Source organism: Phaeoacremonium minimum, assembly GCF_000392275.1.
Source record: "Phaeoacremonium minimum UCRPA7 unplaced genomic scaffold PA7_03_scaffold_610, whole genome shotgun sequence".
Taxonomy (NCBI): Eukaryota; Fungi; Ascomycota; class Sordariomycetes; order Togniniales; family Togniniaceae; genus Phaeoacremonium; species Phaeoacremonium minimum.
In genome coordinates, this window is record NW_006921512.1 from 8,664 (window position 1) to 23,242 (window position 14,579).

The following is a 14,579-nucleotide window of genomic DNA, read 5'->3' on the forward strand; positions in this document are numbered from 1 at the left end:
GCTGGCAGGGGTAAGACCCTGCTCCTTCAACTCATCATACTAGAGACGGACACAAGATGGGCCTGTGTCGAGACACAAGGCTTTGCAACCAGGAAGAACGGTGAGTAGCATTTCAGCTCTTTCGTAACCGTAGCCTTAGATGATCAACTAACGTAACATTACCTAGGTAAGCCATACAACAATGATTATATATGGCTTACCCAGTGGAACGATGAGGGAAAGATTGTTTATGTTCGAAGCTACTTTGATACTATGCTTTCACAAGAGGCCCTACACGACAATGATCCCTAAGATAGTGCAAAAATCCTATGCTCTAAAAAATGAAAATCGCTCGTCATGACAAATACTTCGGCACCATCTTCTAAACATTACAGCTTCGTTCAAAGATTGCGATACACTATTTATTGAAATCATATCCGTGTTACAGGGCCTCTATCAACTCCGTACGCCAAAAAACAGTCATTTGATATGGTAGACAATTCGCGTACTTTCCGAAACTACTAGCTGGCGACGACATTTCCTACTCTGTCTTTCTTGAGATTGCAGCATCTCGCCGTAGAACCTCGTTTAATTGACTTCGTTCCATGCAGTTTTCCAGCCTGAAACTTGCAGCTAGTTCCTCGAGCTCTGCTTCGGTCTTCCCTTCGAATAACTCCGCCATCTCCCACCCTAGGTATTCACTCAGCAAGCACTCCCTTACAACACGCTCGACCTGGCGGTCGAACGACCAGACAGGTGGATATTTTCGCTTCTGGAGGTGCTCTGGTACCATTTCCTTCAGCTTGTTGATGAACGGGGCGTACACGTCTTTCTCCACGGCACCCTTGTCTACAACACCCCAGAAGTCCACGCCTAGGCGCTGCTTCTTCTCAACAAACGGTTGAATAAGTCGCATGTATGGGCTATCACGCCGGACTGATACCATGCCCTGATAACCGATGTCCTTATAGGTCCAGATCGACCAGCTGACGCCGCCAGCCTCTTGATAGAGCCGCAATTGCTCTCGAAGTAGCTCAATCCGATGTTCGTTGATGGCTGCCGCATCTTTGTCTACATGCGGGTCTGCATAGACGGGACCAAACTCTCCATTCCAGATCGGAGTTCCAGCTTCCTTCATAAAATGAACCTTGCGCTCGAAACTCGAGCGGAGCTTTGCTTTCTGGGCATCTGTGCCGGCGTATTGCTCCATGCCCGGGAAGCCCATCATGCTATAGTCGTGACATGAGTACACAGCGTTTGGCAGAGGCTTGTCGACCGGGAAGTGTGAAAAGTCCATGGCGTATGTGTTGCCGTCAATGAAGAGGATGTGCTCAGGATCAACCTCGCGGATTGCCTTTTCGGCCCGCACGTACCATTCAATGAGTCTCGTGTGTTCGGGGTCCGCAGGCTCATTGAGAGGATTATAGCCTGCGATGACAGGGTTGCCCGCGTAATGTTTGGCAATGGCGACCCATAACTGGATCATTCTGGTCTGGAAGTCTCGGAACTCCCAGAAGAGGGCGCGGCTGATACCCGAATCACTATGCCAGTCTTGATTTTGGCCTCCTGGCACCGCATGAAGGTCAAGCACGACGTAAATGTTGTGCTTGGCACACAGAGACACAATTCGATCAAGTACATCGAAGCCTGACTGCTTGATAACATCTGGGTTGTCGTCATCCATAAAATGCCTGTAATTGAAGGGTACGCGTAGACAGTTGAATCCAACAGAAGCAAAAAATGCGGCATCTGCTTCAGTGAAGAAGTGATGTATCAAGCGAGAGAAGAAGAACTCTGCCTTCTCCTTCCCTAGGACGGCAGCTAATGCAGCCCGGTGCTCATGTTCATGACCTGAGTAACCGGTTATGAAGTTCTCCATATTCAGAATTCCTCCCAGACCGGCTCCTTTCAGAATGACCTTTTGGCCTTCCGGATTAACAATATTGGTTCCGGAGACATGGAGTAACGTGCATGGGGGATTCTGGTTAGGTGCTTGCAGGCTCAGCGAAGGAGCTGTTCGGGTTTCAGTCTCAACTAGGCTACCCATTATGAAGATTATAGACACGGAATTCCTAAATTGAAGTGTTTGAATATGGATTGATGCGGTCGCACTTATGATACAAGAGTTGATCAGGGCGACTGATAAAGACATCTGTGCTGCCTTACATTTCACCGATACGCCTTCCTATTGGTTGATGCTGACGTCCTTGGGTGACTTTGCTTAACTGCGAGATTCCGCGACAAAAGTGGATCCAGCCCCTTTCTCACCAGCACATGACCTAATATTTACAGATTCCGTGACACCTTTCCGACCCCATGATGGGGAATGATGCGGAGTGAAGTGATTAGAGAGGCTATTATACCGAATTAGAGTTGCGCTATGCATTAGACTGCTGTGGTTGCCAATGCACGCGGTTTGATGCGGTTTCTCCCCCTGCGCGATTCAGCGCTGTTTCTAATACGCTGCGAGGTCTCCTAAGCTCTGGAGCCTCAAGCTCCCAATGTGTCAGGAGATCCAGAACGCGTACGACACCTTCGCGCCACGCGTATGGCGGTGGTGATCTTGCATTCAAATCAGGTTGATCATGCATTATCATGGCGCTTGCGACTAATATCAGCGCGCTTCGAGCACATGTACGGATCATAGGCCAAGTTCCGTGGTGGCGATGTCTAAAGCCTGGTTCGTTGACCTCAATGCGCTGCATATGTGTTCTGAGCCCCTTTTCGGCTAGTTGCAGGACGAATGCAGGGCGATCGCTTCCAAGTTCGTGTTCAAGAGCTGTGGCAGAAGCGCCAAGGCCCAGGATCGCGCACACAAACGGCCAATAAATTAGTTCGTATAGATTGATTAGATGGCCCCGCAAGACGAATCTGCACACATCGTCTTCGTGAGCTGGAGCACTGAACGATAATGGTGCAGGCAGTGAGTCGACCCACTGCTGAGCTTCGGTCTCCCACGTGGGGACAGCTAGAGCGGTGCTGGCGAGAAAGTTGCCAGGAAGATGAGCACGAGCTAGTTGTAGAATCTCTGCACATATCCGTGATGACAGTCTCCGCAATGAGATTTCGGCTAAATAGAAATACCAGGCTGTGGCCTCATGCTTGGCATTTGACCCAGGAACCTGGTATAGCGTCTCCTGTTGTAGGGGAGGTGTGGGGAAGAAGGATGGGTAGAAGCCGCGGTCCTCGTCAGCGAGAGAAAAGTCGGGGAGCCTTAGCTCACCACGTACCTCTCTCTCTGATTTCCATGATGACCAGTAGACTGCCTCTTGAAGGGCGTAGTCCCTAGACCCAGTCCTGTTCTGGGGATCTTCGTCTTGATCTGACGAAGGAGCGCCCAACTGCGTGAGGAAGGGAAACCCTTGACAAGCCACAACAGCCTGAATGAAAAACTTCCATGCCTTCTTAGGCTGGAAGATGCCCATCATGTACACTCCTGATAGAAATAGACACTGAGCCGCTACCATATCATCCGAACCGATCGAGGAGCCTAGGCGTCTTTCAGCAGCATGGAAGAACGCCTGAGCATTAGTGTACGCGGCAGTCCCCGGCATGGTAGTCTCGCTTGCTCCGAATGGTGTGGCTATGGATCCTAGCGCACAGATGAGCAAGTACAAGCATGAGCCCAACGACCAATCCACGCCATTGATTGTAGTAGAAGAGATCAGGCGACGGGCTGCTGCCTCATCTAGGACAGGATTTTTGACGTGGACGTAGCTGAAGAAACTCTCGACCAGGCTGTTCACCGTCTGTGGGGCATCCTCAAGTAAGGCGTTGAGAGCTGCCGGTGTGTGCGCCTGTACCAACGAGTTATGATTCGAGGACTGGCCATCCCACTTCCGCTTGTCCACATGCGGAGCGCTGTCTGGGCCACCAAATATGGGCCAGGCTAGAACATTTTCCAAGCGCTCAGGAAGAACACTACTGGGCTGGACTGGAGATGCAAATGGAACTGGCGAGACATCCTCGGCTGACTGCGGTGTACCTCCGAGGTAGGGGACTGCGCCCGAATGTGTCGGAATTGAGCGGACTAGATTTTCGACAACATCCAGCCTTTCAAGAATTTGGAGACTTGCCGGGTCAAAGCTCGATAAATCGACCGGGGATTGAATGCACGTAGCCCCCGTCTTCAGACAAAATGAACACGTTGGCTTGAGATTATCGCATTTTGTCCGGCGGGCGCGGCAGACCTGGCATGCAGTCACCGCGCGTTTTCTGGGGTAGGATGCAGTGCCCCTAGAGTGTGGTCGCTTTGAAGACCCATGGGACTGCACTGTCCGCTGCAAATCCGGGGAACTTGACATCTGGGGTGACAATCCAGGGATCGGCCGTTCGATGTTGTTGTGTGGAGAGTAGAAACACCGTAGGTGTTGAGGCGCGGAATGTCGCTCTTTAGTACTCAGATTCCAGCCATGTGCTCGCAAAGTACCGGAATGTGGGGAGAGATCGTGGGGAGATTGTGGGGTCTTCGCACTTATCAGATCATTTACTAGTGTCAGTCCACGAAACGCCACCGCGGAATATCGCTCAAAAGAACGACACTCGCGATGGCTTCACCTTCCAAAACGTCACTTGACTGCTTTGAATATGCTTTGTCGCGTACATCCAGGATGGCTACCCCTCCAAACCCGGAGGGTCTATATAATCAACGATGCGCCGCATGACTTGATCAAAGTTTTTTTATGGTGTAAGTAAATAAGAACACTTGGAACGAATACTTTTCATCTTCTGGTCTATTCCGTCTCTCATCATCTAATAATGGACAAACGTCCTGATCTCGACCACCTCGAGGCCGCAGTCTCCCAAGCTGACAAAGAGGAGTCTAAAATAAGCGCCGCCGCAACGGAGCAAGTACTCACCCTTCGAGATGTCTTTAAGAACCACAAAACGCTCGTTTGGTGGTGCTTTTTCTGGGCTATGTGCGCTGTTGGCTGGTAAGCCCCCTGGTTTGCACATGCGCAACTGTGATCCAGCTAACATCTGAGGGCAGGGGTTTTGATGCCCAAATCAACGGAGCAATGATTTCGGTGGCCTCTTTTCGACGCGATTTTGGGTGAGCCTTAGCTTGACAAACGATTTGTGACATAGTCCAAAGACTAATTTTAAAAAGCTATATATATGACGGCGAACCTGTGCTGCCTGCACAGTGGCAGACCGCCTTCAATGTCATTGGCACAGTCGGACAGTAAGTATTTGATCGAGCATGACAATCATGTCTGGATACGTAGGCTGACAGCATCTCCATCGTTAGATTCTTTGGTGGCTTCATGTGTAGCTGGCTCGCCGACCGCGTTGGCCGTAGATGGTCCCTTCTCATTGGAGTCATCTGGTGCGCTGGTGGCTGCCTTGGTGAGGTCTTCTCGGATACTCGAGGAGCCTTCCTAGCCTCCAAATTGATCTTCGGCGTTGGGCTCGGATTTTATCTCACCCTAGCGCCGCTAGCTTGCAGTGAAATCGCTCCGGTTGTGCTTCGCGGTGTATCGACGGCTGGCGTCAATCTTGGTATTGCGATCGGCCAACTGCTGTCAAACGCCTTCATCAAGGCGTTTGGTGAACGAGAAGATAAATGGGCCTACCGCGGACCATTCGCCATTCAACTCTTCTTTGGTGTGTTCCTCGCTGCAGGTCTAATCTTCGTCCCGGAAACCCCATGGTACCTGGCTCATAAAGGCAAAAAGGAGCTAGCTCTCAAATCTATCCGCAGCCTTTATGGAGACGGAGTCGATGCCGACCGCATGCTAGCTAGCCTTGAAAACACCATCCAGGAGGAGTCACGCAGCAACGAAAGACAATCTGAAATGAGACTCACAGATTGTTTCCGTGGGACCGACCGCCTCCGCTCTGGTATCTCAACAGGAGTGTTTCTTTGCCAGCATATGGTGGGAATCATCTTTGTTCTCGGATACTCCACTTACTTCTTCCAACTTGCAGGCTTGGATACCTCCAACTCTTTCGACCTAGGAGTTGGTGTGACGGCATGTGGCGTTGCTGGAAACTTCGCAAGCTGGTTCATTGTCGAATCTTTCGGTAGACGCAAGGTCTTTATATCGGGCATGGTTGCGTTAACATGTCTGCTACTGCTGATAGGCATCATGGACGTGGTCCCTACCGGTGCTGCTAAGTGGGTGCAGGCGTCCGCAACTGTCATCTATGCCTTTGTCTACTTCATGACGATTGGTGCAATGGCATTTGTTCTCCTCGGCGAAACTTCAAGCACTGCACTTCGGGCTCAGACCACAGCTCTTGCAACCGCAACACAAGCAATTTGTGGCCTCGTCATGAACTTCGCCGTTCCGTACATGGTAAATCCCGACGAAGGAAACTTGAAGGGCAAGGTCGGATTCGTCTTTGGCGGTTTGGCTCTCATTGGCACAATCGGAAGTTATTTCTACGTCCCAGAGCTCAGGGGAAAGACATTCGACGAGATCGACCGATTGTTCGCTGCAAAGGTTCCTCCACGAAAGATGGGCACGCATCAATTCTAGCCGCAAGACAATCCCGCAGTCCATCTGGACCATTGAAAGACATGCCATGTAAATTTACAAATAATTAGGGACCTGTAGAGATAGTCGAGCTTTACAGTAAAATTTTAGCTTCTTGCGAACTCAAAGTCACCCGTTATCTACCGACAGCTAAAACGCTCTAGCTTTCTCAGCGTAGCGACGTCGATGTCATCGCAGAACCATCTTAAGATATGCATTCCACCAGACTTGCTATCAATGAAACTGTTTCATATCTAAATGTAAATGATATTGTCTCCGCTCATTTCCGTCGTCGAGCTCATACAGAAGATATTGAGCGTGATCCGCCTGATGCTACTAGTGCTTGACTCAAGGCTCCAGATATCCAAGCCCTTCCGATCCAACACGCAAGTAGAGCCTCGCGGGATCTCATCGTCAACTCGGCCGTCAACTCAAGCTTTTGCTCTTTCTCGACTCCTAAAGACTTGCCAGTTGCGTCTTTCCACTCATACTTGCGATCACTGCTCGGCGCGCTGGTTCGTCTCCCATCCACCGCAAACAAAAGATTTCGGTTCCATTCATCCCGGGAATGATAGCCATGCTTTTGCATTCTCCTCTCGTTCTCAGGTCGCATCGCATCCGCAGCCTCGTTACGCGTCATATGCCAGAATTTGCACGACCATCCAATGCCAGTTTCAACTTGAATGTACCCTGGAAGGCATCTCGATCGGCAACCTTTAATCTCCACGCGACTACTTCCAATGAAGCCAAGCCCTTGAACCTCGTACACGAGCAAGTCATCATCGAAACTTGTAAAGGCAGCCGACTGCGCGGCAGGTCCTTGGAGCGATAATCGACGGGTTTCACTAGGTGCTAATGTCCGAATATGTAATTTGTATGGCCTACCTGAGCGGGTGAGGCTCTGTTCTATCTGGTACCGCGGGGTGTCCGAGAATCCAGATGAGGTATAAATGAAAGGAGTGCGCAAAATGAAGGCGTTGGCAGCCGGGTCATGACGTGCATATAGAGGTGGTGAAGATGGGCCGGGCGAGAGTTTAGAAGAAGAATCTTCTGGCGACGTGTAAGAAATGGTTTCGTCTACCAGCGATCTCACTACCTGTTTGGTGTCAACCCGTGATGATGTCGGACTGACGTCCGCAAGAGCCTCGTCATACGACGGCGGAAGCTCCGGCTCTGCCCGCTCACTAGTCATGCCCAGTGGACGACAGACAGCTGCGACATTGGCTTGTGTGGATTATAGTCTCCCGAAGACACTGTGCGGGTTTCTACCGTCTTGTTTTATAAATTTCGAGACTGACGTTTAGACTAGAGAGGTGTAGATGGAGAAGTCTGCCTATCGGCATCGAGCGGGGCAAGGCTCTAGAATAGGCATTTTCGCCACGCCGGACCGACCCGACAGCATCGAGACCAACAATCCCATCTTGCGAATGGTTTCTGTGAGAATAAACAGGACTCCTGCCAAACTAATCTCGACGTAGCACGATGCGTCGAAAGTATAAGAGCCTTAATTCCAAAGCAGATTGAACCGGTTGCGATCGAGTCCGTATTCTGGGGTCACTTCTACATTTATCTTTCCGTATGAGACATGGTCACTTTATGGGAGCAATAAGAGTATAATCAATGCATCACAGATTACGATGAGTCTAGAGACGAGACTCAGGCCTTGTGGAGCATTTTCTTATCTGCTTAAGCCATGCGACATCTTGAATGCTTCTGTCATGCGATATTACTGATCAAACAGGAGTTAATTTTTCGTATTGATTGAAAGCTAAATCTTTGACAACAAGCCATCAAATGCTCACACATTGCTTGTTCATGTCCAGGTGGTTTTCTTCTGTGTAAATCCTATTTACGGGACAGTAAGCAAATGGGGACGGCGTTTCATGCCGTGAGACTAATCCCATATCTTGCCGTACTAGAAAGATTGACCGAATCTACATGTGCCTATGTCATTGTGTATTCGAAAACTCTGCGATAAGAAAGGGGTTGCAAGGAGGCTACTTTGTAGGCCGTGTTTGGAGCTCACGTGATGTCCTACCTCCGAGGGCATCGGCGGAGTGGTTTCAGGGGCATCGGGGCAAATGTTACTCGACATTGTCGGGTTCCGAGTACTCACTCGGAGCTCTAATATTTTCATTCTCCAACGCGTCGCGTTCTTATCTCTGAGTGAGTCATGGTCAGTGCCCGAACAAGCACATATTTTTGATATTAAAGGCACACAATGACCTTCTTGCGATTCACAGTCAACGTTAAAACCACTCACCATCTAACATTTGCAATAACCCTTTTACAATAACTACTTGGTGTGAACCCGATATGCCGGAATTTCATAATGACAGCACTTCACCTAGCCGAGTGCCGTCTGTAAAAGGCGCGAGCTGTAACGAAACCGAAAAAGCCAAAGAATTGTCCGACGATCCCAATAATGTGACAGAAGATGATGGAGAAATAGTGCGGGAGCCAGAATACCCAACAAAGGCCCGACTCTTCATCATCGTCATCGCCGTCGCTCTTAGTATCTTCTTGATGTCACTTGATATGGTATGACTTTAAGTAATCCATTCTTTGACGGGCCACAGCTGATCAGGCTCGTGGCAGACAATTGTGGCAACAGCAATCCCCAAAATCACCGACGAGTTTCAAGGTCTCGATCTTGTTAGCTGGCATGGCTCGGCATTCATGATGTGTGTTGGTGGTTTCCAGTCGACTTGTAAGTGGGTATACTTCATACAACCGCTTGAGTGGTGCTAAGAATATGATAGGGGGAAAGATATATAAATACTTCCCGTTGAAAGCAGCCTTTTTGGTGGCAATGTTCCTATTTGAGGCTGGCAGTCTCTTATGCGGCAAGTTGCTACTATCTTCTACTACTCCATTCACGGCCTCTAATAATACCTAGCGGTAGCGCCGAACCCACAAACACTTATCGTCGGTCGAGCAATATCAGGCGTGGGCGCTGCAGGTCTAGGTTCAGGATGTTACATTATTGTCGCCTTCGCCGCATCTCCTCGTCGTCGACCCCTATATACCGGAATACTTGGCGCATCATACGGAATCGCGAGTGCTGTAGGACCTTTAGTTGGCGGAGCTTTTGTCGATCACCTTAGCTGGCGTTGGTAAGCATCATTTGCACTTTTTCGAGATAGGGCAGTAGACGCTAACGTTATCTTGAGGTGCTTTTATATTAACCTACCAATCGGGGGCGTTTCTGCAGCAGTAATCTTTGCCTTCTTCCGTGTTCCTGCCGTTACCATGCGCAAAGCGAGCCTCCGAGAGAAGATACTACAAATGGACCTACTTGGAACCGCATTGATTATGGGTGCAATTGTATCTCTACTTTTGGCTTTACAATATGGCGGCCAAAGCCTACCCTGGAGATCATCACTAGTGATTGGCCTTCTGGTTGGGTGTGTACTCATATTGGCTGCGTTCAGCACATGGACGGCCGCCCAGGGGGAAAGATCAATGGTGCCACCTCGTCTTCTCAAGCAGAAGAATGTCTTTGTGTCCGGCATATTTGCGTTTACACTGGTCGGGGGTTACTACTTGGTACTATATTCCCTACCTATCTACTTCCAATCAGTCGACAATGCCACAGCGACGGGGTCCGGTATCAGGAACCTTCCATTGATATTGGCCGTCTCGATTTGCACTATCATCTCCGGGGCTTTGATTAGCACGTACGGCTTCACTATACCAATTCAAGTCATTAGTGCTGTTTTAGTTGCTCTAGGGTCGGGGCTACTTTACACACTCGACATTACCCCTTCTTTGGGAAGAGCCATTGGATTTCAAATAGTTTGTGGTGTTGGCTGGGGTTTTGCTATCCAGTCACATATCATTGCTGTGCAAGCCAGTGTGCCAGACGAAGATATACCAACTGCAACCTCTATCGTGCTCTGTGAGTCGCTTGCGATCCACATCATCTTTTGACACATGTTTCTTACGTCAAATATAGTGTTTCAGACAGTCGGTAGCGCGTTATTCATCGCGGGTGGTCAGTCAGCGATGGTGAATACCCTCTTAGACGAACTGGCTCGCAGTTCACCATCAATCGATAGCTCTTTGGTTGTCGCAATAGGGGTGACAGAGATCCGGAATGTTTTCTACGGCGCAGAACTAAGGGCCATCCTTCTCGCATACATGGCAGGACTGAGAGTGACGTTCGCTATCGCTACGGGTGGTGCAGGCGCTGCACTTCTTATTATTGTGATAGGCATTAATTGGAAACGGGTATAGCTTGTCGTATTTGAAAGAATCAGGTCGCGCCATTCATATATCAAACCTTCCCACCATATAAAACTCCTTCTTCATCTGTTTGTATTTTGATAGAGGATAGGAATAATAGGGTACAATAATTTGATGGTCCAGTGCCAGAGTTTCAAGCCTGAGTCCTTCCCACATCTAGATGTTTAGACTTGAATTTCAAGCGACTGATCTCAAAGGTTAGACTCACTAAGCCAGCATTTAAAAGTAATTATTAGACTCACCAATGGTAGATTTCTTGAGCTAGATCCGACATGAACCGTGACGGTGCGACCCTTTGGGTATCGCCATTTTTGAAGCACCACATCCCAAATCATAACATCTTTTCGACGAATACTATTGGGACGAATTAGTGAGCTTTTGTGCTGTAAATTCAACTAGGTTTGTGCTCACGCAAAGACAGCTGTCTTCTCACTGTTCGGATTAATGTTCTTGAGTTTCGTGAAACCTCGAAGCAACTTTGGCGGCTCCTCCTCAACGGCAGGAAATTCGACGTACTAGTAGAAAGGTCATTGGGAGCGAACGAGGTAACTTTATACATGGAAACTTACGAGCTGAGCCACCTCTGATGCTGTCCATGCTCCGGTGTTGCTCACTTTCGCCGTCACGCTGAACAGGACATCATAGATTGACTCCCCCTTTTTCTGGCAAACGAATTTCTCATTCGTAGTCTGAACTGCATATTTATCAGGATAACTAGATCTGTCAATCCTAATGTCCTCATAATTAAAAGTCGTATACGACAGCCCAAACCCGAATTCTGTTCCAGGGTCAGTACATCACAAGGAAGATAGCGACAAAGGGTCATTACCAAATCGTGGGGTAATATTGCGAGAGTCAACCAACGGTAGTCAATCAGAAGTTTTTCGGTGAAGTTTGCTTGAGGTGTGATGCTCTCGTCACGCGATATGGTATTAGGAGGGTAGTCATCTTCACTTTTTCCCACTATTAAGCAAGGTAAGTAGACGAACCAACTCAAAACTTCTTGTAGTTGAACAAACCCGTAAATGGCAATTTCGCATTTGGAGAGACATGACCCCAAAGTACATCGACGAGCCCAGGGCCCGTTTGTTCTCCTGGAAATAATGGTGCAAGTACGGCGGTGACATTTGGATTGTCGATCCAGGCTTCCATGATTACCGGTCCTCCAACATGTAGAATGACGATCGTGTTATTACAGTTGGCTGCAGTTTGAAGAATTATATCCTCTGAATGTGTCCAATCCTCGATATTGAGACTTAGGTCATTCCTGTCCATGTTTTCTCTCATGTATCTGTCGGCGAAGACAAGACAAACGTCTGGTTGTGCAATTGGGAGAGCTGCCCCAGTCACTGTGTTTTGAATTGCACCTGTTGCTGTATTGTTCAGCACGAATTGCACCAGAGAACCGGTTTCAAGTGCCTTTGCCTGTATAGCCTCTAGAGGGGTGATGAGATTCTTAGGCCAGGCATAACCAGACCCGCCTCCTAGGCTAAGGGTCCCATTGTTGTTCATGATGTCGCAGTCCCGAAAGAGCTTGCCACATCCCTGAATGCCAACAACATTAGGCCCAGCGTCCTGACCAATGACTGCAATATTTTGAGGGGACCTAAGAGGCAGACTACCGGTGTTTTTCAAAAGTACTGTGCCATCGGCTGAGATCTTTCGGATAAGCTCAACTGTGGCTGGCTTCTGCACATTCCGGTATGTAGCTGGCTCAGGCCAACGACTTGCCCCAACAGAGTTGATGCTTATTGAGGGGAGAGGCTTATCCAGCTGACCAGTAGCGAGAAGACCCGTCAACGCCCGAGAAACCATATCATCGAGGCGAGAGAGTTGAATAGTGCCGTTGGAAACCAAGTTGTAGAGTTCTCTGTCGTAAAACGGCCCTGTTACATTACCAAAGCCCAAACCAGGCATATTGATGTCGAGACCACCCATGACGAATGGTTCTGTGCCCCATGTGCCTTTTAAGGTTGTTAGTCTCATGACCACAAAGTAGGAACAATTTCGAATCTCTACCTCCCCAGTCACTAAGAACTGCGCCCTGAAATCCTAGTTCGCCCTTGAGCAGGCCGTTATTTGTTTCAGAATTGGCACAAGCATGCGTTCCATTTATGCTGTTGTAGGCGCACATGACGTGAGTAGTCCCCGCACGGACAGCTTCAGCAAATGGCCAGAGATATACTTCGTGAGTAGTCTTGTCATCAACATTGCTCGAGATCGGGACTTGCTCTGATGCATTGTAGACGCTGTATGGCTCGGTGAAATTGAAAGGGTTTCTGCATTCACATCAGCTAGACCCATGTCACTATCCTGAATATCCTCACCGAAATGTCTCCTGCTCATTCAATATGTAGTGCTTGGAGCATGTCTGAACTCCGGCGTCTAAGAGACCTCGTACACCGTGCCAGGCCGCAATTCCTGTCGCGTATGGATCTGCGTACCTGCTTCCCAGTAAGATATCTGGGTTGGATTGCACAAAAAAAAAGCTTACCACCCCTCCCAGTTACGGCCTCCTTGTGGTGATCTGCCAAGTGGACCACCTATTCACCTTTAGCAATGAGCCAGGAGATGCTATAAATCTTTGAAGACACTGACCTGTGACCATGCTCATAGCAACATGAATTCCAACATCGTAGAACTCTTGGCCCATTGCCTTGGATCGAGCATATATCAGATCAATGTCCCAGGTGGCGGCAGTCGTAACACCGGAGGGGAACTGAGTGGTTCCGATGGCAGGACGGACCCCAGCAGGACCGTCTTGGTAGCACATTCTCGGGATCCCAAGACGAGGGATGTCCCCACTGTTACCTGCACATGGTCCCTGCTGGCCAGTGACAATAGACACCTAGGTACTGGTAAGTTTGATAGCATGGTAATACTCATAGTTTAGACACTCTTGCCTTTTCCTCCAGAGTCATATCAGCAACTAGAGTGCTGACCCTGCTCATGATACCCTTCCATGCTGTGCCGCCATTTGCGATAGGGGGAGCAACTTCGTAAGACAAGTCTGTTGCTGCTGGAGCAAGCGCGTTCACTATCTGCAACACAGCAACCAACCAGATTCCCGAACGAGTCTTCATATTTAGGACCTAAACTCAAGAGACAGCGGCTAAGTAGACAAACCTATTAGCAAGCCCCTTCACCTTCAACTTGTGATGCGGACATCTCTGATATGAGCTCGCAACTGGCTCTCAATTACGGGATTGCAAAGGTCCATAGGCCGTAACTCGGACCGCAGCCCAATAGCTCGTCGCAATCTTGACTTGGTGCTCGGGCCGCTTATCTTGATGGATCCCAAGAGATGAGAGATACGGTGGACGATTCAGATTTGCACTAAGAAAGATAGGTAATACCAGGCAATCGCCCCACTGAAGAGGTGCGCTACTTTATCCTGTGTGGAGCAGCTCCAATCTCTTCTCTATCTTTTCTCCACAGGAAACCCACTATACCAAGATTCGATGATGATGATGATAGCAAGCTAGTGTATATAATGCTCCTAAGTGGTCTCGTAGGTGAGAATCGCCGGATCGCGGTATTACTCTAGTTTCTTAACTCCGTACATCATTGTACTTACAGAGTTGCGAGATATCAGCCGAGTCAATAACTTCTTTTTGGTGGCTTTTTGGCTCGACAGTAGTTCTGCACGAAAATCACGGTAGAACCATGCAGAAACAGTATGCTCGGTATATGTTGCGTGTGGCACATAAGTTGATGACGTTTCGTGAGTAAACCATTATATCGAAGTGTAATTTGTTGGCCAAAGCATATTGCCCGGGTGAGGTCATCGAGAATGAAACCTATAACCTCATAATCGACGTTTCTGAATACTGAGTTCGGGGGCAGGGGTCCTATCCTACATAAGGCTTG

General features: G+C 48.9%; 2 protein-coding genes across 2 annotated transcripts; one reads left to right on the plus strand and one right to left on the minus strand.

The window, feature by feature from the left end:
• Positions 1 to 520: 520 nt before the first annotated feature.
• On the minus strand, positions 521 to 1,858 carry UCRPA7_8760 (putative endoglucanase family 5 glycoside hydrolase protein; the record flags this gene model as incomplete). Its single annotated transcript, XM_007921270.1, has 1 exon — positions 521 to 1,858. The coding sequence occupies one exon, from the start codon at positions 1,856 to 1,858 to the stop codon at positions 521 to 523; it is 1,338 nt and encodes a 445-aa protein (XP_007919461.1).
• Positions 1,859 to 4,737: 2,879 nt separating this feature from the next.
• On the plus strand, positions 4,738 to 6,464 carry UCRPA7_8761 (putative maltose permease protein; the record flags this gene model as incomplete). Its single annotated transcript, XM_007921271.1, has 4 exons — positions 4,738 to 4,913; positions 4,970 to 5,032; positions 5,090 to 5,164; positions 5,231 to 6,464. 4 exons carry the CDS (start codon positions 4,738 to 4,740, stop codon positions 6,462 to 6,464), a joined length of 1,548 nt encoding a protein of 515 aa, XP_007919462.1.
• Positions 6,465 to 14,579: the final 8,115 nt, after the last annotated feature.